At 47.5% G+C, this 25,228-nt stretch overlaps 1 protein-coding gene across 1 annotated transcript in view; it reads right to left on the reverse strand.

Annotated features, from left to right (window-relative positions):
* The window catches only part of LOC136573688 (excitatory amino acid transporter 5-like), a 94,188-nt gene that overhangs the window by 3,067 nt on the left and 65,893 nt on the right, over positions 1–25,228 (reverse strand). Inside the window, exons 8-11 of the mRNA XM_066574951.1 lie at positions 21,341–21,535; positions 11,647–11,781; positions 9,064–9,163; positions 1,593–1,649 (exon numbers count right to left, since the gene is read on the reverse strand). Of these exons, the coding sequence (XP_066431048.1) occupies positions 1,593–1,649; positions 9,064–9,163; positions 11,647–11,781; positions 21,341–21,535 (487 nt within the window). The remainder of the gene's footprint in view (positions 1–1,592; positions 1,650–9,063; positions 9,164–11,646; positions 11,782–21,340; positions 21,536–25,228) is intronic.

Below are 25,228 nucleotides of genomic sequence, written 5' to 3' on the forward strand. Positions count from 1 at the left end.
GTATTCCAGTCCCGTCATTCCATGTATTAGTTTAGTCGCTCTTCTTTGAACCCCCTCAAGCACTGTGACATCTTTCCTGAGCACCGGTGTCCAGAATTGTACGCAGTATTCCATGTGAGGCCTGACAAGTGCCTTATATAATGGAAGGATAATGTTCTCGTCCCTCCCCCTATACCTCTTTTGATGCACCCCAAGACTTTATTTGCCTTTGCAGCAGCTGACTGGCATTGGTTACTCCAGTTTAGTCTATTATCCACTAATACCCCCAGATCCTTTTCCATATCACTTTTCCCTAGTGGTACCCCATTAAGTGAATATTGGTGACATCCGTTTCTCCTGCCCATGTGCAGAACCTTACATTTTTCAACATTGAACTTCATTTGCCATTTTTCTGCCCAAGCCCCCAGCTTATCCAGGTCCGTTTGTAGCCGCACATTGACCTCCATCCCCCCCCCCCCCCAAGCCCCCAGCTTATCCAGGTCCGTTTGTAGCCGCACATTGTCCTCCGTTGCATTAATTACATTGTATAATTTTGTGTCATCTGCAAATATTGATATTTTGCTGTGCAGCCCCTCTATCAGGTCGTTGATAAATATATTGAACAGAGTGGGGCCCAATACTGAGCCCTGTGGCCCCCGCTAGCGACTGTGGTCCAATCAGAGTACGAACCATTTATTACCACCCTCTGCTTTCTATCGTTGAGCCAATTTTTTACCCACTTACACACGTTTTCGCCCAGTCCGAGCTGCCTCATTTTGTATATTAGCCTATTATGCGGCACGGTGTCAAAGGCTTTAGAGAAGTCCAGATATACAAGATCAATAGATTCTCCCTGGTCCAGCTTAGAGCTTACTTCATCGTAGAAACTGATCAGATTTGTCTGACATGAGCGACCCTTCATGAATCCATGCTGGTGAGGAGTTATTCCCTTAATCTCCTTGAGGTACTCATTGATGGCGTCTCTCAGAATCCCCTCGAAAATTTTTCCCGTTACTGAAGTGAGACTTACTGGCCTGTAGTTACCAGGCTCACTTTTGCTCCCTTTTTTGTAAATTGGAACCACGTTGGCAATGCGCCAGTCCAATGGTACTACTCCGGTCTTGATAGTGTCTAGAAATATAAGGTATAGCGGCCTAGCTATCTCGTCACTTAGTTCCTTTAGTATCCTTGGGTGTAATCCATCAGGGCCCGGTGATTTATCAATTTTAGTTTTCTTTAGACGCTTCCGCACCTCCTCCTGCGTTAGGTATGAGATATTTTGTGAGGGGTTCGTTTTATTCCCCTGCATCTCGTCTGGCATTTCCTTTTCTTTGGTGAACACACTTGAGAAGAAACTGTTTAGTAGATTTGCTTTCCCTTCGTCATCATCAATGATTTCTCCTGCATTGTTTTTTAAAGGGCCAGCGCTCTCCCTGCAAATCCTTTTGCTGTTTATGTAGTTGAAAAATAGCTTCGGGTTGTTTCTGCTCTCTTTTGCGATCCGTCTTTCTGCTTCCTCCTTGGCAGTTTTGATCGTATCTTTACATATTTTGTTTTTTTCCCTGTATGATTTTAGCGCTTCTTCGCTGCCTTGTTGCTTTAGTAGTTTGAACGCTTTCTTCTTTTCGTTTATTGCCCCTCGTACCGTCTTGTCGAGCCACATTGGTTTCCTTTTAGTTGAGTTTCTTTTATTTTTAAAGGGAATGAACTGCTCCCATGAGGCGATTAGGATCCTTTTGAACTCCTCCCATTTGTCCTCCGTACTGATATTTTTGAGGATGTTGTCCCAATTAATGTTACTGATAGTAGTTCTAAGCTCATCAAATTTTGCTTCACTAAAGTTTAGTTTCTTTGTCTCTCCCTGATAAGGCTTCCTATTGATTGACAGCTGGAAGTTGATTATATTGTGGTCGCTGTTCCCCAAGTGCCCCTCAACCTGCACCCCCTTTATACGTTCCGGTTTGTTAGTTAGCACTAGGTCCAGAATGGCTTTCCCTCTTGTTGGTTCCTGCACAAGTTGGTTCAGGTAATTGTCTTTAATTACTCTCAAGAACTTATCACCCCTGTGAGATTTGCAGGTTTCGTTCTCCCATGTTATATCTGGGTAATTAAAGTCCCCCATGATAATTACTTCGTTTCGCTTTGACACCTCTTCTATCTGCCTTAGTAGTAAGTCTTCAATTTCTGCTGTTGCTTTTGGTGGTCGATAAAAGACCCCTATCAGGATTTTGTTATTTTTTCCTCCCTGTATTTCTACCCACAGAGATTCCACCTGTTCGTCTCCTACCCCTATATCCTCCCGTAGCCTCGGCTTCAAGTTCGATTTGACGTACAGACATACCCCTCCCCCTTTCTGGTTCCTTCGGTCTCTTCTGAAGAGATTGTACCCCTGCAAATTCACCGCCCAATCGCACTTATCATCAAGCCATGTTTCAGTAATTCCGACCATATCATAGTTTTCATCAGTCATTCTCGCTTCAAGCTCATCCACTTTACCGATCAGACTTCGTGCATTCGTGGTCATACAATTTATTTCATTTTTTTTGTTTTTTAAATTTGTTTTGTTGCTATTCGTACTTATGGCTGATCTATCAGTTCTAACTGTACTAACCCCACCCCCTGCTCGTCCCCCATTCCCTTTGCTTGGACCCAGATCACTAATTACACTGGCTACCCCACTATTTCTCATTTTGCCCTCCCCCCCAGTCCCTAGTTTAAACACTCCTCCAGCCTTCTAGCCTTCTTCTCCCCCAGCACAGCTGCACCCTCCCCATTTAGATGCAGCCCGTCCCTACGGTAGAGCCTGTAGCCGACCGCAAAGTCAGCCCAGTTCTCCAGGAACCCAAATCCCTCCTTCTTGCACCAACTCCGGAGCCACTTGTTTACCTCCCTAAGGTCCTGCTGCCTTTCTAGTGTGGCTTTAGGTACAGGTAGTATTTCCGAGAAAACTACCCTGGAGGTCCGCGCCCTGAGCTTGGACCCTAAGTCCCTGAAATCATTTTTGAGGGCCCTCCATTGACCTCTAACTTGTTCATTGGTGCCAACGTGCACCATGACCGCTGGATCCTCACCAGCCCCTCCCAGTAACCTGTCAATCCGATCCGCGATGTGTCGAACTCGAGCGCCAGGAAGACAACACACCGTTCGACGATCCCGGTCTTTATGGCAGATTGCCCTCTCTGTCCCCCTAATAATTGAGTCCCCCACCACTAGAACCTGTCTAGCCTGCCCTGCGCTCCCCGTCCCCGTCTCACTGGAGCAGTCATCCCCCTGGCGTTCAGAGGGCGTGTCGTGCTGCAGCGGTGCTGGCTCTGTAATGACATCGCCCTCATCTGCCAACGTTGCAGACTTGTTGGGTTGTGCCAGTTCAGGACTAGCCTCCCTGGTTCTCTTCCCTCTATCCCTCCTTCTTTCTGTCACCCAGCTTCTTGCCTGCTCCCCCTGCTCTTCCGTACTACCATCCGCCCCCGCCTCTACCCCAGCGAGTGCCTGCTCAGTGAGCACCAAACTCCTTTCCATGATGTCAATGGCTCTCAGTGTTGCCAGTTGCCCATTTAGATCCAGAATTTGGGCTTCTAAATTTGCAACGTGCATGCATCTTGTACAACAGTCTGCACCCTCGATCGGCTGATCAAGGACCGCATACATTGCACAAGTAGCACACTGGATGACATTGCCAGGCATGGAGCTCATCCTAATGGGGATCTACAATTTACTTGTGGAAGTAGTGAAGATAGACTTGCTCACACTCCGCTCACACGCTGCCGCAACCGCTGTCCCGCTGCCGCAACCGCTGTCCCGCTGCCGCAACCGCTGACCCGCTGCCGCAACCGCTGACCCGCTGCCGCAACCGCTGTCCCGCTGCCGCAACCGCTGTCCCGCTGCCGCAACCGCTGTCCAGCTGCCGCAACCACTGACCCGCTGCCGCAACCGCTGACCCGCTGCCGCAACCGCTGACCCGCTGCCGCAACCCCTCACCCGCTGCCGCAACCCCTCACCCGCTGCCGCAACCCCTCACCCGCTGCCGCAACCCCTCACCCGCTGCCTCTCTCGCGCAACCTCTTACCCGCTGACACTTATGCGCAAGCAGTCAAAATTTTTATTTTTTTTTTCCCCCCCTCACAAACACTTAGACCCCCAGACACACACACACACAGAAGACACAACTAACCAGATACACAGAAGACACACAGCTCACAAACACACACAGAGGTAGATACTCAGCTCCTCCGCTCCTCCTCCTGGTGACGTCACCCGCTGTCCCGGCGGCCGCTCACTCTGCCCTCCTGTCTCAGCTGCTCCGCTGAACTCCTGGTGGCCTCTTGGCGCCGGCTGCTGCGCTCCGGTCACACTGGTCACTCCTGCCCCGCACCTGCTTCGGCTGCCGCTGCCCCCGCACCTGCTTCGGCTGCCGCTGCCCCGCACCTGCTTCGGCTGCTGAGCTGCTCCGGTCATATGAACAAACTCTTATTCTTAAAAACGACTCTACTTCAGGATCCCCCAAAGTACTTTGACTAGATGTATTTGGCACACTAGTAGACCTCGGATAGTGAAGCGGGTTCTGACCAAACCTAAACTCTTATGGGGCTCGGGGTTACCAGACCATCATTTGTATTAAAAAGTGTCTATTGTTGCTCGATTGCCTGACTGGAAACATAATGGACATCAGAAACTCTGGGTTGCGTTAGAGAAAGTGCTTACGCCAGGTGATCTAGTAGGACTGGTATCAGAGTTTGACAGTCTAGTTCTCCTCACTCCTGGAGTTCACAGGCCCTTATCTTGTATGTATTAACTTCTTTCTTTTTCATTAAGTGGGAACAGAATTTAAATGCTACTTTCCCCGAGAGTGATATTTCGAAGATATGCGTGTTCTCCCATGGAATAACTCTGGCTTCTCGAGGTGATATTACTGTCCAGTGGACGTCCATCGTGTGTTTCCAGACATTTCAGATAAATGTGGCCGGTCTGATCAGGAAGCGGTGTGATTGTTCGAGTTGCCAAAACACAAAACTTTTGCGGAATGCATTTTAGTTATATGTGGGACTTATTGTGGTTGACAAATTGAGAATCCCCCGTAGGTGACACTGCTTTACTTTATTCCAGGCTCCCGGCTCAAGTTAATTAAAGATATCGAGACCCCTTCTTGCAGTTGCTTGAAGGACACTGGTGATTTCTCGGCACCGGTAATCACCAGTGGTGTCCTCTCTTTATGTGCTATACCATGAGAATGAAGGAGCTGATAGCTGAAGTACACGAACGCTCGGCTATATGGAATTCCTGGCAGTTTAACAATCTAATTAGACATTCACCAAGAGGTCAAGGTAATAAGGCTTCAGTCTTGGTCTTCTTGAGAATTGAGGAACCTCACTCCTCCCCTCTTTCCCCTATAATGGCTTTCCACCTCCACACCATTTTTTCCGTATTTTTGCTCCTTTTCTCTTCTGTGAGGCACAGTTATCAGTCTCATTTAGGCTAACTTCAAAAGGCGAGTGCGATCTCAGGCCGTGACTCACGGCTCAGTATTGCGCTTCCCGACATGCGATTTCCCCATAGATGTGATGACTTTTTATATTAAATCCACCTTGCATCACTTCAGGGAAGTAGCATTGGTAAACCTCGCATTGCACCGTGTGCACCTAGTACGTGGCGTGATGCTGCTGCCGGCCCCATTGGAAACAATGGGCGATGTGAGGGCATGCCCAAAGACAGGACGTGCTGCGATTTGTTTCCCACACTGGTTCGCTGTATAATGCGATGCGGGGAAAAAAAATCTTGTGTGTATTACCCCATTCAAAAGACTGGCGTTCGTATTCATGGGAGATTTGGGAATTTCTCATCCTACAAGTTTTGCCTGATTTTCTCGGCCGTGTGAATACGCCCTTCGGTGACGTGTCCAGCGCGATGCGTTATTTACGTGTCCAGCGCGATGCGTTATTTACGTGTCCAGCGCGATGCGTTATTTACGTGTCCAGCGCGATGCGTTATTTACGTGTCCAGCGCGATGCGTTATTTACGTGTCCAGCGCGATGTGTATTTACGTGTCCAGCGCGATGCGGTATTTACGTGTCCAGCGCGATGCGTTATTTACGTGTCCAGCGCGATGCGTTATTTACGTGTCCAGCGCGATGCGTTATTTACGTGTCCAGCGCGATGCGTTATTTACGTGTCCAGCGCGATGCGTTATTTACGTGTCCAGCGCGATGTGTATTTACGTGTCCAGCGCGATGCGTTATTTACGTGTCCAGCGCGATGCGTTATTTACGTGTCCAGCGCGATGCGTTATTTACGTGTCCAGCGCGATGCGTATTTACGTGTCCAGCGCGATGCGTTATTTACGTGTCCAGCGCGATGCGTTATTTACGTGTCCAGCGCGATGCGTTATTTACGTGTCCAGCGCGATGCGTTATTTACGTGTCCAGCGCGATGCGTTATTTACGTGTCCAGCGCGTTGCGTTATTTACGTGTCCAGCGCGATGCGTTATTTACGTGTCCAGCGCGATGCGTTATTTACGTGTCCAGTGCGATGCGTTATTCACGTGTCCAGCGCGATGCGTATTTACGTGTCTAGTTCATACGATCCCTATGTTGGATATGCTTTATATTATTTTGCTCCGGACTGGATGCCAAGAGGTTTCTCGTTTTCTTATTGTACAGAATACTCTTTCTACCGGACCTGCTATACTGCTCGGTTCACACGGGCCGTATAGCAGGTCCTGTGGAAAGAATATTGTATCAGAAATCCCCGTGTTTGCCAGGGACTTCTGACATGAGTTGCCATTAGAAACACATTTAAAGGGAGTCTGGCACCCGCTTTTTGCAGCTCTTACTGAGAGCACCATAAGGGCGCCTTCAAACTTGCGAGAAATTGTGTGTTGCGAGGCGCACAAATATGAAACCTGTTCTTTTGAATGGGTTCATGCACATTAGCGATGTCTTCAGTCATGGTACCGCGATCCGGGAAACACGTCGCAGCTTGTCCTTTGTTTTTGCGATATCGCCCGGCAGTACCATTGAAAACAGTGGAGAACATTGCGATCTCCTGCCGAGGCTGCGGAAGCCGTGGCAGGGATGAAGGGAACCCTGCAGAGATGCAAGGCTGTTTGAAAATGCCTCGCATCCAGGGGTTTTCAGAAGAATTGCAAATCACGACCCGATATTGCCCTCGGCAGTGTGAAGGAGCCCTAAGGTAGTGCATGTCGCACTGATTGCAGGGATGTGTCTGCTGTGTAGATCTGTGCAGCAGTTTTGGAGAAACTTGTATTTGGTTAGAAACACCCAGACACAGAACTGGTCCTGCATATTCATGAGCTGCTATTACTGGGTGCCGGCAGCTGGATCCTCTAGTGCAGCTGTCATCTGTGACAGCTGTGGCAGATGTGTTCTTCATCCCCACGGGGGACATGGAACCAGCGGACAGATAAGTATATATATTTTTTTTCTACACTAAAATGGTTGTTTTTCAGGGAAGAGCTTATATTTAAAGCTCTTCCCTTAAAAAAAACTCCATTGAAGGCAATGCGCGCACCTGCATACATATGTACACACAAAAACCCGCTCGTGTGAAGCCGCTCTTAGCTTGTGTTGGCTCCCTGTTTAGTGTACAGAAATACGGAGATAATGAAAACCTACAAATCTGCTTACATGGGCATATTTATTACAGCGTGTTACTGCCGTCCATGTATGATGACAAATATGCCGATGGTGGTCTATGGGAGGTGCAGCCGCACATCATCAGTACTTGATCTGTATCGGCCTCTTTACTCGCATTCATTGATATTTTCTGTTGGTTTTATACGGATTTCTATTTTTACAGTAAAAAATAAAGCCGATAAAACAGAAAATATGGAGGCGAATACAGAACAAACACGGACGACCTCCGGCTGCATTCCGAATTTAGTCACTCCCAACTTGGTGCTTTTACTGCAGATTATTCCAATTTCTCTACACATTCAATAATTACATGTTGCGCCCTGATGGCGGCCGCCAGAACGTAGGCGGAAACGCTTCTGCATGTATATTGTTTTATGACTCCAAATAGCATTTTGTAACGTCGAGTATCATTTTGTGAACACACTATTCTAGGGCACAGACAATATGATTGTACTGCAGAATGTAACCTTGTAGCAGATTATTCAGATTGGTGGCAGTAATATTGTGCAGAAGATACGGTCAGCTATAAGGCCGCTCATCCACAAGGGGGCAGATTCTCGTGAGTGGATTTCCTCCGCAGAAGATCAGTTAAAGTCACCGCAATGAACTTATCATTATGATAGGTTCATCACGAAAAATGGCGATGGGTTTCCCGCTCGTGTACATCGGGCTGCGCTTTCATTGGTTATCCTATAGAAAACGTGTCGTGTGATCCTCGTGCGATTTATCACCGCAGATCCCGCAATGAACTATCGCCCGTGGACAACCAGCCTAACACAGATTTTAAGTTTCTGAAAGTTGGGTTTCATTTTACTGCAAGTCAAGTGTTGCAGTTTACAAAACACATTTGTCATTAAAACAAACTCCGCCCCCCATCTGGGCCCCGCCTAAAATAACAATAACTCACCTTCCTTGGGGCCTGGGGACGCAGCTGACTGTCGGCGCTGGCATCGGCAGTGATTTCCAGGCAGACGAGATGAGTGGAAGCAAATGACCGCTGTGACAAATCGGAGGCAGCAGCAGCACCACCGTCGGTGTTCCTGGCCTCATTGCTCATATTCTGGCTGCTATGATGCTGGGAGTTTGGCAATGTGATGCTGCGCCTAGCCGGCTACCTGGAAGTCACCGCCGACGGCTGTTGGCTACATCCCGGGGCCCCAGTAAGGGGAGCATATCCTCGTTTGTTATTTTGGGCAGGGCTCACTCGGGGGCGGGGTTTTGGTTCAATGACATTTAATATATGGATTAGAAACCATTCTATAGATGTCTGCCTTCGATATCAACAAAGTTACATTTTTTAATTCGTACTTAGAACAGGTGCAGCGGAAGAAACGCTGCCGTCATACTTCCCAAAGGATTGTCACACTTGGGATTGCATTACTTGCCAATAGTACCGTCTACAGCTTCAAGAGAATGCAAATGGGATTTCTTTACCGTTTCTGGATTGGAAGCAAAATCTTGCCGACACACGTGGGCTATAATGCCAGCAGCCAAAGCGTCTCCAAGGACATTGGTCATCGTTCTGAAGCGATCTCTGGATAATGAAAATATGTCATTGAGGTTTGATCCAAATACAGAAAACTATATAAAGTATGCAATTAAAGGCTATCCTAAATGAAGAGAGGGTGCGGGAGAGGAGAGAGCAGAGGAACCAACTGTCAGCCCAGCTTTACTGAAGGAGCTCCCATTAGGGGGACTTCAGCTGCAGTAAACGAACAGTGGAACATATTTAGTCAAACTCCACTGCAAAACTAATCATCAGCCCAAGTACATGAAAAAAAATGGATTCCTGAATGTGTCCATACCCTTTAGGCCTCGTTCACACCAGCAATATCGCATCTGTGCTCTGTGCGATATGGCGATTTTGTAGTCCTCTTTTGCCAGGATTTTCGGGGGGCTTGAAATATATGCCCTACCCCAAAAATTAACCTGGCAGACTTGTAGCTTTCAGTCCGCACTTCCTGTTTTAGAGATTCAAAATCCCCGCCTCCAGAAAGTGCTGGCTGGGATTAGTTCTCGAGTGCCGTAGCTCAGCCAGTCACTGCAACACTCGATGAACCAATCACAGCCATTCAATGTGATGGCTGTGATTGGTTCATCAAGCACTGCAGTGATTGGCTGAGCCGCGGTGCTTCCTGGAGGTGAGGTTTTTGAACCTCTGACCAGGAAGCGCTTTGGGGTAATTACTAGCAAGTGTTCCGGGGACCTGTGAGGAGATGTGCGATGAAGTGGACAGTGCCTGTGGGGTTTTTTTTTTTGTTTTTTTTTATGCAGATAGGGTTTATTTTAGGTCTTAAACAGTGGGATTTCCTACTGTAAAAGTTGCATCGCAACACACAAAAAACACATTTTCTTATGATGCGATGCAACACAATGGAAGGCTCCATAGGGAAGCATGGGCTACAAAACATAGCAAATCACAGCTGTATACAGCATGCTACAATTTTCTTTTCTTGCAATGTAGCCGCCTACAAAATATCACTCATGTGGAGGAACCCATTGGAAAGTACGGGCTTCACATACATACGATTAGCAGCACTGTTGCATTGCGAGATAATTGCACGCGTGGAACCGGCCATAAACACAGAGGCCCCTCAACATGGATGTTTACAAATGTTCACAGCATTTCAAAAAAATATTTACCCTAACATATAAGTACCTGGGTGGCAGGACTGGGGCACAGGATTGTGGTGCCATAAGCAAATAATGAAAATTGTGCCCTTCCAACCTTAAAGGGAACCTGTGAGCACCATGAAGTTATTGTGCACACCGGTCAGGCTCGGAGGTGTCCAGGGTAGTACTTTTTGAAAACATACCCAGCTCCCTGTTCCCACATTGTCGCTCATGGAACTTGGGGTGCAGAGAGTGCAGTGCACTCATCTCTCTATGGGGTGCGTGCACACAGGCTGCAGAGTCCATCGAGCTGTCTGCGCACCAACTTCCTGCATGCAACTTTTTTTGCCTGGTGCAGACATCCAGTATTAAACTGATTTGTCAGACACCATGACAATCCCATAGAAAACTATCAGATCAGATTTAGCAACAGCTTTCGTCTGGCTTTTCACTACAACACTAGAGGGAAACAACAACAGACATATAAGAACACTGCCTTCCAATAGGTGGCGCTGCAAAGGGATTGTTCCATCTTGGCATTTGCATATTTCCCAGAGGAGCATGCATGGCCTTATAAGTCTTCTCACACCTTCTAGGTATTCTGTTCTCCCTAAAGTGAAACTGCTCCCCTCCTGATCCACATGATAGGCTTCTCACTCAGCCAGTCAGCAGCCTACTGTACATTGATGAGGAGCAAAACCCCCGAAACAGCCCGTCTGTAGATGGTTATTTTCTCTTCTTTGGTTCATATTCCATTGTTATAACTCAGACATTGACTCACAGATATGCGACCTACTAATAGGTGGCGCTGTAGAGGCAGTGTTCTATCTTCCCATTTGATTATTTTCCATTCTCCAAAAAGACTTAGTAAAAGTGAATCAATATGTTGCATCTACACCAAAGTAGTGCCAAAATACAACTCGTCTCAAAACAGAATAAGCCCTCATTATGTATATTGATGGAATAAACAGTAATGAATCTTGGAATGCAACAATAAAAAAATGAAAACCGTCACTTGGTCATTAGGGACCAAAATAGGCTGCTTACTAAAGAGTTACGACATTTAGAGTTCATGACATAGGGTAGAAACAAGATAAGAGTTAACCCTTTGCAATCCAATTTTCGATTCAGGGTTTCCTAGGGGGCTTTCTCTTTCTGCCATTATACAGTGGCGCCATCTGCTGGCTAGAGCTAGTACTGCGGTATGTGACATGCTGGAGAGGCCCCCGACAACAGAGCAGCTAGTAATATACAGTAAGAATACCCTGCCGAATGTCTTCCGACATCAGAGCTGCACAGCCTTCAATCAGAATGTCTTTAGACATCAGACAGTGGATTGGAAAGGGTTAAATATAGCATGCTAATTTACAATCTTTAGTCCATCATGTGAAAATAATAACTTACAAAGCCCAATCTACTGCAACAATCAGGGTGATGTCATCCGTAGGTAGTCCGACTGATGTCAGCACAATCACCATGGTTACCAGGCCAGACTGCGGTATGCCTGCAGCCCCGATGCTTGCTGCTGTAGCTGTTATGCTGTAAAAGAAAGCTCTCTGTAAATTATTATTAGTAGTACATAAGCAGAATTCCAACATATTATACACTCTTTGTTCAAAAAAACACTTCCACTTCCAGAAGTTGTCCTTTTCTGCAAACCTTGGCATGCGGTTCCATCTCAGGCAGATCTGTAAATGATGAGAGTTGTGGTGACTAGATGAACTGTCTTGTCACCGGAGGCCCTAAAAGTGGTTCCCCCCTTGCCCTATAAGAGGCTCTCGGAGGCTCCTTGTGTGTAGTGACCTCTTCTTCCGCTTGTGTAGAGCTTGTTGGCCACTAGACGCCTCTTCGGTGCATAGAAGAGATTTCACCCCGTTACCAGAGTCTGAGAGCATTATTGGGATGTCAGAAGCAGGATGGTTGTATCATTGAAGTGTCCCCCACCGAGCCGTTCTGACCAGACTGTTAGGAGGTGTTGGGACCAGTGGATGAGGACACACAAGGTGACAGGGCTCAGGACGCCCTACAGACCACCAGTAGAGAGGAACATCTGACCAGACTGTTAGGAGGTGTTAAGACCAATGGATGTGTGAGGGCACACAAGGTGACCAGGCTGAAGACGCCCTCTACAGACCACCAGTAGAGAGGAGTGTCTGACCAGACTGTTAGGAGGTGTTAGGACTAGTGGATGAGGACACACAAGGTGACAGGGCTCAGGACGCCCTACAGACCACCAGTAGAGAGGAACATCTGACCAGACTGTTAGGAGGTGTTAAGAACAATGGATGTGTGAGGGCACACAAGGTGACCAGGCTCAAGATGCCCCCTACAGACCACCAGTAGAGAGGAGTGTCTGACCAGACTGTTAAGGGGTGTTGGGACCAGTGGATTGGGGCACACAAGGTGACTGGGCTGAGGATGCCCCCGACACACCACCAGTAGAGAGGAGCGTCTGACCAGACTGTTAGGGGGTGTTGGGGCCAGTGGATGAGGATACACAAGGTGACAGGGCTCAGGACGCCCTACAGACCACCAGTAGAGAGGAGTGTCTGACCAGACTGTTAAGGGGTGTTGGGACCAGTGGATGAGGACACACAAGGTGACAGGGCTCAGGACGCCCTACAGACCACCAGTAGAGAGGAGTGTCTGACCAGACTGTTAAGGGGTGTTGGGACCAGTGGATGAGGACACACAAGGTGACAGGGCTCAGGACGCCCTACAGACCACCAGTAGAGAGGAACGTCTGACCAGACTGTTAGGAGGTGTTAAGACCAATGGATGTGTGAGGGCACACAAGGTGACCAGGCTCAAGACGCCCCTACAGACCACCAGTAGAGAGGAGTGTCTGACCTGACTGTTAGGAGGTGTTGGGGCAAGTGGATGAGGATACACAAGGTGACAGGGCTCAGGACGCCCTACAGACCACCAGTAGAGAGGAGTGTCTGACCAGACTGTTAAGGGGTGTTGGGACCAGTGGATTGGGGCACACAAGGTGCCCGGGCTCAGGACGCCCCGACAGACCACCAGTAGAGAGGAGCATTTGTTGGACACAGAACTGTCAGTGCTTGCGTGAGCCAGAAGTGCAGGGAGCCGCCAAGCTGGATCCGTCTGGTAGGGAGAAGAGGAGCGAGTCCAAGAGCGGCAGGCGGCCAGTGAGAGCGCACACCGGTAAGAGAGAGGAGCAGTTCCCGACACTGAACCTGTGCCCGGGATGTGATGTCATCGACAGCCCGAACAGGCAGAAGAGGAGCTGCAAGGAAGAAAATTGCTGCTGATAAGTATATTCTTAAATGAGAAAGGGTGAACAATTGATGGGCAAGTGAGTCAGTGTAAATAAGAGTGAAGGAGCAATGCGTGTGAACCAACGGTGGGCACGAGAATCAGTAGGACTGACAGCGAGCAGTCAGGAGGAGAATGTGCAATAGAAGAAAAAAACAAAGCATGGACGGAGGACCGTGAGGAAGCACAAACGGGCGGAGGCACATAGGGAGTGTGAACTGGTTGATTTCCGTTTCTTTTTTAAGTCAAATTGTAGATCCCCACTAGAATGGGCTCCATGCTTGACAATGCCGTCCAATGTGCAGCTTGTGCCATGTATGCAGTCCTTGACCAGCCATTCGAGGGTGCCTACTGCTGTATGAGATGTGAGCGTGTCATGCATTTGGAAGCCCAGATCCCAGATCTAAATGAGCTACTTGCAATACTGAGACACATTGATAATATGGAAAAAGGTTTGCTGCTCACTGAGCACTCGCTGGGGTAGATGTGGGGATAGATGGTAGTTCGGGAGAGCAGGATGAGCAGGCAGCAGTCCTGAACTGGCACACCCCAACAAGTTTGCAAGTTGGCAGATGAGAGAGATGCCATTACAGCACGGCTGCAGCACGACATGCCCTCTGACCGCCATGGAGATGACTGCTCCAGTGAGAAGGGGACGTGGAGCGCAGGGCAGGCTAAACAGGTCCTAGTAGTGGGGGACTCACTTATTAGGGGGACATACTGTACAGGGCAATCTGCCACAAAGACCGTGATCATCGAACAGTGTGTTGTCTTCCTGGCGCTGCAGTTCGACACATCGGACAATAACGGAAACATGGCTTGATGAAAAATGTGATTGGGCGGTGAACTTACAGGGTTACAATCTCTTCAGAGGAGACCATGGGAACCATAAAATGGGGTTGGGATATGTTAAATCCTACCTAATGCCGAGGTTAAGAGAACATATAGTTGTAGGGGATGAACACGTGTAATGTCTATGGGTAGAAGACATATGTAATTATCCAGATATAATATGGAAAGCTGAAACCCGCGGATCTCACAAGGGCGAACAATTAAAGATAACTACCTTACCCAACTTGTGCGGGAGCCAACTAGAAAAAGGGCCATTCTAGACTTATTATTAACCAACAGACCAGACAGAATCACTGGGATTCAGGTTGAGGGACACTTGGGAAACAGTGACCACAATGTACTAAAATACTTCCAGTTGTCATTTAATAGGAAGCCTTATTAAAGGGGTTTTGTCATTAAAAAAAAAAATTATCTAAACTTACCTATTCCTTCCCTGTCTGTCTCCTTATCACATCTTCTCCTGGTTGAGCTTCTCCAGTGCCCCAGGTCAGCCCACTGCAGGCTGGGCCCAGCTTGTTATGAGGGCTGCTTATCTCAAATTCCTTCTGGCTGGGTCAGTGGAGGTCACATCCCTGTGCAGTAGCTTCACTGCCTAGGAAGGAATTGTAATCTATTTCAGAGATAGCTCTCTTGAACAATCTCTGAAGAAGATAGACAGTCCCCCTGCTGGCCTGTGAGCTGTGACTTAATGTTCATTGGTTGGCAGGCAGAAGAAGGCAGAAGACTGCCAACCAGATATACGGAACCTCACAGGAAGGAGAAGAATCAGGCAGCTGGAGGTGAAGTGACCCCCCGGACTGCAGGAGACAGGAGAAGATAGGAGACTGATGGGGGAGGAATAGAAAAGTATAGAATGTTTCTTTTTTAGTGACAGAACCCCTTTAAGGAGCGATAAAAAAACTTTCCGGCGTGCCGAGCACATCCGCTGGGCCGAAGAAAGAAGATCCGGCCGCGAAGAAGGGGAGACACGCATCGCCCGGAGCAGGTGAGTTTATTCTTATTTTTATCATGCCGCGGGGCAGGAGGGAACCGTTACGGATTCTACATATAGAATCCACGACGGGCCTGATTTTCCCCGTGGACATGAGGCCTAACTTGCGGTTTTGCTGTATTTCCACTGCAGAATTTCCACAGTGTTTCTGCAACATGTAAACACACCCTTAATCTTTTTCAGTGTACCAAAATTAATTTGAGCTGTTTTTTTTTTTTTTTAAATCCTCAAAACAGAGAATTCATTGCAGGAGTTAGGCCCCATGTCCACTAGCTAAATGGAACTGCAGATTCCACAGCGGATTTTGCCCATAGGGAATCATTGGCCATCCGCGGTCCATTAAATTGATTTTTACACCCGCGAATGGCATTTTAAAAGAATTGCGTTTTTCACACGCGGGAGAAAAAACGCGGCATGCTCCATTCTGCCGCGGATTCAGCGCGGATCGGCAACATTGCTATCACATTGATAGTAATGTGTGCGGATATCTGCATGCAAAAAATACTATTAAAGCAAATCCGCGCGGAATCCGCTGCGGAAATCCGAGGCAGATTCTGCGCGGATTGTATTTTTCAAGAGGACATGAGGCCTGAGGCCTCATGTTTACTTGCACGCATGGATACCGCTGCTGAAGTGATATGCCTGTGTGCCAGAGGACATGAAAAGGAAAAAAAATATTTCTTACCCCTCCGGGTCCAGCACGGGTCTCTTCTGCGCTGGCCGGATCTTCTTTGTTAAGCACGGCGGATGCTTCCGGGAGCGCCGGCTGGCGCATGCACAGTACTATCTTTTTTATTTTAAATCTCTTGCTCTCCCACGTATCCGCGGCACAACACAAAAACAGCTGCGGCTGTGCCGCGGATACAGACGGCTTCCATTGGCTTCAATGGAAGCAGCGGGAGCCGTCCTCATGGGAGACCCGCAGGAAAGTTGAGCATGCTGCGATTTCTTCCCATGTGTGCGACCCAAACGCCGGGATGAAAATCACATCCACATGCTTTTAGCTGCCCTACGGATGCTAATACATCCCTATGGGCAGTAAAACGCACGGATCTCCCATGCGGGGCCATGTGTGGATTTTATAAATAAAGTCTGCATGTGGACATTGGGCCTTAAGGCCATTTAGACACAACGATTATCGCTCAAAATTAGCTCAAAAGCCGTCTTTTGGGTGATAATCGTTGTGTAGCTGCACTGACATCCCGCAGTTTTCGTTATGCCGTCGCTCATCGTTGTCTGTCAGCGTGCTGACAATCAGCGATCAGTTATCAGGGATTCCCAGCGGGATAACGCTGATACTATTGTTTCATCCCGCTCCCTGATAACGGGTTGGGTATGATGCACACAGCGGTCCAGCTCTGTTCTCCATACCTGGCACGGAGCGCTCGGGTGTAGAACAGTGGGGCGCTCTGTGCAGAAAACATCTGGATGCAGAAGACAAGCGCAGACACCCCGCGTGCCCTCTGCATCCTCCGCTGGCAGCGCCAGGTGATCACTTATCTTCAATGACACAACGATGATCGCTCAGAAGTCGCTGGTGAGACATCTTTTGAGCGATTATCGTTGTGTCTAAATGGGCCTTTACTACTGCCAAGAGCTACCTAAAGCAAATACAAAGCGGGATATGGTTGATTTCAAGTGTGGATACTTTAGTGTGTGTGACTTCAAATCGGGTGATAAGTCCCTTATTTAGTGCTAATAATTACTTTATGACTTGATTTTTATCTGTAAGATCTGTAGAATGAGCGCCATGGCTGACGGCACCATCCAGGGTACATCTTGTGCCATGTATGTGGCCGTTGACCAGCCGGCTGCATACTGCTGTACAAGGTGTGAGCGTGTTGTACGTTGGGAAGCCCAGACTCTGGATCGGAATGAGCAGCTTGTAACTTGGAAAGGAGTTTTGTTCGGACTCGACCAGGAGCTTCTGTACGGCAGGCGGCGGCTCTTCCTCTGCTCAACCTTGCTCTTGTTCCCTGCTCCTGTGTTCCTGATTGGCTCCATCCTGTTCCTTGATTAGACACATTAGTTAAGCCTGTTACCTCCTTCCTTGTGAGATTACTATGCCCTCAGCCTGTAGTCACCTACCTCTCTGGAACAGCAATAGTAGTTGGAGAAGCAGTGTACTGACCTCTGGCTTCCCCTGAACACGCTACCTGCCAGCACTGGTTGCAATAAGTGGCTTGAAACAGAACGGACCGTTCCAAGTTGTTATGCTCGCTGAGCAGACACTCACTGGGGCAGATATGGGGGAGAATGGTAGTATGGAGGTATAGGATGATCAGGCAGCGAGCTGGGTGACAGAAAGAGGGGAAGAGATCCAGGGAGGCTAGTCCTGAACTGGCACACCCCAGAAAGTTTGCAGATAAGGCGAGTGACATTACAGGGTTGGCACCGCTGTAGCATGAAATGGCCTTTGACCACCAGAAGGATGTCTACTTGAGTTAGAAGGAAAAGAGGAGTGCAGGGCAGGCTAGAAAGGTCCTGCTAGTGGGGGAATTAATTATTAGGAGGGAAGACAGGGCAATCTACCACAAAGATCAGGATCATCGAATGGCGTGTTGTTTTCCAGGTGTTCAAACTCGACATATGACTGGTCAGGTTGACAGATTACCGGGAGGGGCTGGTGAGGATCCAGCGGTCATGGTGCACATTGGAACCAATGACAAAGTTAGAGGTAGGTGGAAAGTCCTTAAAAATTATTTTTGGGAACTAGGATGTAAGCCTTATGCTCAGGACCTCCAAAGTAGTATTTTCTGAAATACTACCTGTACCACGTGCCACGCAAGAAAGGCAGCGGGAGATTAGGGAGGTGAACCAAGTGGCTCCAGAGTTGGTGCAGGAAGGAGGGGTTTGGGTTCCTGGAGAACTGGGCTGACTTTGTTGTCGGTTACAGGTTCTATCATAGGGATGGGCTGCATCTCAATGGGGAGGGGGCAGCTGTGCTGGGGAGAGGATGGCTAGAAGGCTGGAGGAGTGTTTAAAAAGCTATAAGGAAAAAAATAAATTATGTAAAAAGCAAATAAAAGCAACAAAAATGGATTTAGGGACAAATACAGTAAAACTAACCTGGAGTTGTTCTTCAATTACTGTATAGAAATAGTAAATAGATGAAAACGGAAAGTATTGGCCCTCTAAAAAAATGATGAGGGAAAAATTGTAGAGGGTGATGAGGAGAAAGCAAACCTGGTAAAAACTTTTTTTTTCCGTTAGTCTATTCACTCAGGAAAATGAAAGGTCAGGTGAGATGGAGAAGAGCGAAAAAGTAAATTTTTCCATTACATGTTTCCAGTCTCACCCAGAAAAAAGTGTGGAGCCACCCTAAAAAGATAAATAGAAAAATAAACAAGTTGCTGCGTCCCGATGGCATACACTCCCGTGTTCTAAGGGAATTAGGTAATGTGATACACAGACCATTGTGTTACGGATTACGGATTGGGGATCCAGTGAACGAACCAACCAATCCTAGACAGTCCTGGAGTGGTTGGCAGCTGACTCTCCGGATAGCGGGACTGTTGCCAGGAAAAGAGAGACTGACCCTTGGCTGCAGAGGGAATGGCAGACCCGTACCGATAAGCAAGGCAATCGCCCTGATAAGAGCGGCCCTGCGCTGGAACTGACTATCCCTGATGGGGTAGCAAACATAGGAACTGACTGCAGACAGAGGAGCACACAGATGCAGGACAGAGCAAGGGCAAACCATAAACAGGAATGGGAACTAACAGAAAAGAATGCAGAGCTCAGACAGGATAAACAGAATCTGGACACAAACTCATGAAAATGGACAGAAGTCAGACTGCATACATAGAACTAAGAGAGCGGGGCAGAACTGAGCAACATAGACAGACCTCAAACACAGGAATATAGGACAGAACTCAGAGAGCAGGGACAGAACTGACACAGAATTAGGTGGCCTAACAAAGCTGAGTGTAAGAACCTAACACACAACAACTCTGAGGCCAAGGGGGAGTGCAACAGCTCAGCTTCATTAGCAGAGTAACGCCTATTTAACCCACAGGTGAGATGAGAGCCAGAGAGCTGTTTAACCCTCTCAGTGCTGGACGAAAGCAGATGCTTGCACCTGCCCGGATCTGCATGAGAACGCCTAAAACGAGTAGTGTCCATACACATTGTTTCCTATATTTAAGGACTCTATAGTGACGGGGACTATTGCACTGGATTGGTGCATAACCAATGTGATGCCAATATTCAAAAAGGTGTCAAAAAGTGAACCTGGAAACTACTTCTATTGTGGGTTATGAGTTTGAGGGGTTTCTAAGAGATGCTATATTGGAAGACCTCAAGGAAAATAGCTGTCTAAGGGCTCCTGCACACTGGCGAGGGCGTGATTCACGGCCCGATATCGCCCTCATAATCCTTCTGAAAACCCCTGGATGCGAGGTGTTTTCACATGGAATCACCTGAGAACATGGTAATGGAAGAGTCGATAAGAATATAAGAGGTTCTGGATGCGTTTATGGAGTGTTCCAATATTCCATTTTATATCACTGATTACTCGGAAGGGTCGGTGACCCAGGGATTATTCTGATGGCCAGATTGGAGTCAGGAAGGAACTGGTTTCCCCTCATTGGGTTGTTTTTTGCCTTTCTCTGGATCAACAATGGGGGATAATAGGCTGAACAGTTTCACACACTATGTTACAATGTTACTAATTTTTTGTTGCTTATTCGGTCCACATGTGGCCAAATCCACGGGAAAAAATCTGACATTGATTCTGCTCATGCGAATGTAACCCAAGTCTATGTTTAGGTTTCTTCTGCAAATTTTGGTGCAGATCCACGTGAAAGTCCTCACAAAAATCCACATCAAATTCTGCCGCAGGTCAATTGATGCTGCAGTGTGTGGATAAGATTTCCTGAAGTCCAATCTACTCTCACAATACCTGGAAATGCTGTGAATTCTCTGCAGCCAATTCTGCTGCAGCATTTTTATTATGTGGTTGCATGCCTTAAGGCGTAATTGTACGCATTCTACACCGCAGGTCATGGTACATTCAGCACCACAACCACATGGTTCCCTGTAGACTGTGACAGAGAATGAAAATGCCTTAAATCGGCCTGCAATTCCAAACCAAAATCAGCAGTCAGTCTTGTGGGAGTTTGATGCACAATTTCACATCAGCAAATTCTGCTGCATCCCGGTGGAAATATTCCGCCTCTGTGAAAGAGCCCTAAAGCCTCATTTAACTGAAGCTTCCCATCCACATTGGCTTTATTTCCGATGGGGATTTCACACGGCAATCTACGGCAGACCTCGGAGTTCTGCTGTGATTTTCCATCGAATCCACACATGGGTTTAGCCCTACACAGCTGGGCAAATCCACGTTCATCCGCCAGACTCAGAAACCAGGAAATGATTGGAAAGGTCAATTCTGTTTTTCTGCACAACAGTTTTCAAAATTTACGTAGAAAAATGTAAGTATTCTATGAAGTGCTAATGAAATCCTCCCCATAGCTTACACAGGGCGGATGTTAGTAGCATTTAGTAAAGTGCTACAATAGCATGGGTTTTGCTTTGGAGTCCAAGGCCAAATCTATGGTGAAATGATGTGTGAATGAGGACTAAGGCTTAGAGATGAGCGAGCATACGCGGTAAGGCAAACTACTCCAGCGAGTAGTGCCTTATTTGAGTACCTGCCCGCTCGTCTCTAAAGATTCGGCTCCCGGCGCGGGTGACAGGTGAGTTGCGGCGGTGAGCATGGGGGAGAGAGAGAGATCTCCCCTCCGTTCCTCCCCCGCCGCTCCCCGCCCACTGCCAACCCCCGAATCTTTAGAGATGAGCGGGCAGGTACTCGAATAAGGGACTACGCCCTCGAGTAGTTTGCCTTTGGAGTATGCTCGCTCACCTCTACTAAGGCTCCAATATTCTTCTACATTACGTTTACATACAACATTCAAAATCCAACTCAAAAATGCAACAAAGTCTGAATGTTGCTTGTTTGATGACAGCGCCTACCTTATCGTTATGATTTGTCCCAAATCAAGATCATACTCATTCACTTGGGCAATAAATATGGCAGCCACAGCTTCGTACAGCGCAGTTCCGTCCATATTGATAGTAGCGCCAACTGGAAGAACAAATCTGGCCACACGCTGGTCGACTTTATTATTTTCTAACAGGCATTTCAGGGTTATTGGTAGAGTTGCAGAACTGTAAGGAAATACATAAAGAAGGTCAAAGACACAATAAGGCGAGCCAAAATAGCTTAGTCATTGGTTGTTGGGCCGACAGTGAGTGAGTGAGTGAGTGAGTGAGTGAGTGAGGAAGGTATTAAGGCAGACGTTTGGGCTGGTGATCCTGGGAGCAGATGTATTACACAGGACGGGTATCTTGCATGGGGTGCTAAAGATGTTCCACATGAGGAATTCTACTATTGTGCAGACAGTAATGGAGCCAAGAAGAATCATGTAAACCCGGCCCCGCTTGCCCTGCAGATGCTACACATAATGGTCACTACTAGCCTTCCACACAAATGAGTTGCTGCTCGTTGCATAGCATCCTTTTATATTCACTGCACTTTAGGACATCTTGTGTAATATAATGATCGGTGTGATAATTAGTGCAATTCACTTTCCACATTATTTACATAAAATTACATTGTTGTACAAATAAAATCCCTATAAACTGCTGGTCACTAGGGGGCGCCTTCCCCCTTACTTGCTGTCCACTTCCTGTTATTAAGCAATGTTATTTCTGTTACTAGAGATGGTACAAAGGCAGAACAGGAATTATAGGAGGGGATGAGTCATACTTCTCATTGAAGTCTATGGAGCAGAGGGGAGAGGAAAGAGGGAGAGACACGCACACAGATCCGCTGGTAAAGTTTATGGTGCGTTTACAGTTACTTATTTACATCTCCACTGTGCAGTACTTCTGTACAATGTCGTCATGATGTTATGTCTTTATGAGTGGGTTGTAGTCAAGTCAGGAGGAGTGAGAATCAGCAATGCACCCTCCAGAGGAAAAAAAAAATGCAGGATCATGTCTTTCGGTATTGTGCAAAAGTTTTAGGCAGGTGTAAAAAAATAAGAAAGAATGCTTTCAGAAATAGAAGTGTTAATAGTTTATAAAAGAGAAATCTTTTATCAAATCAATATCTGGTGTGACACTTTGCCTTCAAAACAGCATCAATTTTTCTAGCTACACTTGCACACAGTTTTTGATTGAACTTGGGAAGAAGGCCATTCCAAGCATCTTGGAAAACTAGTCACAGCTATTCTGTGCATGAACACTTGCTCAAATCCTTCTGTCTCTTCATGTCTCTTCTCTCTGCTGTGTGGGGCAATATCATTACTTCCAGGACTCTTTGTTCTTGATGCTGAACATAGTTCCTAATGACATTGGCTGGATATTGGGGTTTTTGTCCTGCTGCAGCAAAAATTTGGAGCCAATCAGATGCCTCCCTGATGTTATTACATGACGGAGAACTATCTGCCTGGATTTTTCAGTATTGAGGACAACAATAATCCTGGCCAAATCCAAAACTCCATTTGCTGAAATGCAGCCCCAAACTTGCAAGGAACCTCCACCATGCTTCACTGCTGCCTGCAGACACTCATTATTGTGCCGCTCCCCCCATGCTTCACTGCTGCCTGCAGACACTCATTATTGTGCCACAAGGACTTTAGCTGTCACTCGCGGGTTCACAATTCGTACAGCAGAATAGACTATATTTTTGTCTTGCACAAATTACTAGATGGTTCCCCCAAATGTTCCATGGGGAACTTTATTTGGTCCAACCATGCCCCAGTCCTGGGGGAGCTCAACCCTACGAGACAGGATTATAGAGGTTACAATTGGAAACTAAACAACAATCTACTTAAAGACCCCGCTTGTAAGGCCGACATAGATAAAACAATAGAGACCTTCCTGGAGGCGCATTTATCCGGCACGACTCCGGCACCAATGAAGTGGGAGGCACTGAAATGTACCTTGAGAGGGGTGTTTATGTCCCACAGTGTGAGACTTAAGAGGGAAAGATCACATAAACTCAAACAGCTGTTTCAGGATTTAGAGTCACGCGAGACGGCTAACAAGGGTCAGAGGTCGGAGGCACTACTAATAGAAATAATTAATATTAGGCACGAGATATTAGCCATACTCGACCAGAATACCCCACACATTAGGGACAGATTTCGGGCAGGATGTTACGAGTATGGTAACAAAAGTGGAAGGTGGTTGGCGAGGGCTCTGCGTCCCAGTGCTCCTCAGACGAATATTCAGTCCATTCTTGACCCATTGGGAACGGAGGATCTGAAATTAGGGAAAAGCCCTGGCCCGGTTTACACCAAGATTCTGCAAAATATACAGAGCCCAACTGTCAGAAATTATGCTGACAGCGTTTAACGCTGTCTCTCGGGGGTGCCCATGTCCTCCCCAGGCTCTGCAGGCCAATATTGCAGTGATCCTGAAGCCCAGGAAGGACCCTCTTTCCTGAAAAAGCTACAAACCCATCTCCCTCATAAATAGTGATCTTAAAATATTCTCAAAAATCCTGGCAAATAGATTAAATCCTCACATTCCGTCCCTTATCCACGTAGACCAAGTTGGATTTGTACCTGGCAGAGAAGCCAGAGACAATACGATCAAAACAATATCTCTGATCAACAAAGCCCGGAGCTCCCGTATTCCCGTGTCTCCTCACGGTAGACGCCGAGAAGGCATTTGACAGGGTTAAAGGGGTTGTCCCGTGACAGCAAGTGGGGTTATACACTTCTGTATGGCCATATTAATGCACTTTGTAATATACATCGTGCATTAAATATTGGCCATACAGAAGTTATACAATTACCCCCTCCGGTGCTGGCGTCCCCGTCTCCATGGCGACGACTAAACTTCTGCTCTGGTCGCACGAACAGTCGCGCTTGCGCACTGAAGATTCCTCTTCTGGATGGTCCGGGCTCACGAGCTGCGTCCTGGCTCCTCCCCCTTCTCAGCGTCATTGCGTAGCTCCGCCCCCATCACGTGGTGCCGATCAGCCAATGAGGTGGCTGTAATTGGCAGTGGAGCTCAGACTGGAGAAGAACATCCACGGTGCACCATGGGAGAAGACCAGCGGTGCACCTTGGGAAATGACGGCGGCCATCTTGGAAGAAGATTTTTATAACTTCATGAAACAGCTTCATGGTGAGTAGAAACGATCTAAAAAAATGATTTACATGGGTAGTTTGTGATGCTTGCTTAACATGGGGGACTGGGGTGTGAAAATTTTTTCGTTTTGGCCGCGGGACAACCCCTTTAAGTGGAATTTCCTGGAGCAGGTGTTGAGGGAGGTGGGTCTAGGCCCGAGGGTCCTTTCCTGGATAATGTTCCTATACAGCTTGCTCTCAGCGCGCATCAGAGTCAACGGCCTCCTGTCTGCACCCTTTCAGATACGGAATGGCACCAGACAAGGCTGCCCCCTCTCTCCTCTCTTATACATACTGGCGATGGAACCGTTGGCGGCAGCCTTGTGGGGAAACCCTGCGATACATGGGATGTCAGGGAATAGCATGAAACATAAAATCTCTATTTTTGCGGACGACCTACTGTTGTATGTCATGAACCCTGATACGTTGCTACCCGAGATTATAACAGAGCTCACTAAATATGGAAGCCTTAGCAATTTTAAAATAAACCCTCAAGAATCTGAAATTCTAAACATATCTCTACCGTCATCTGAGGCCACTTTATTAGGCGAGACCCTCGCCTTTACCTGGAGGGTAGACTCACTAAAGTACTTAGGTATACACATCCCGGCCAATCCATCAGACATCTTCGACCTAAATTACAGACCTCTGCTGTCTATATTTGAATCAGAACTGGACGGCTGGTCAAAGCTACTCCTTTCATGGTTTGGCAGGA

This window comes from Eleutherodactylus coqui, chromosome 7 (assembly GCF_035609145.1).
Source record: "Eleutherodactylus coqui strain aEleCoq1 chromosome 7, aEleCoq1.hap1, whole genome shotgun sequence".
NCBI classification, from domain to species: Eukaryota; Metazoa; Chordata; class Amphibia; order Anura; family Eleutherodactylidae; genus Eleutherodactylus; species Eleutherodactylus coqui.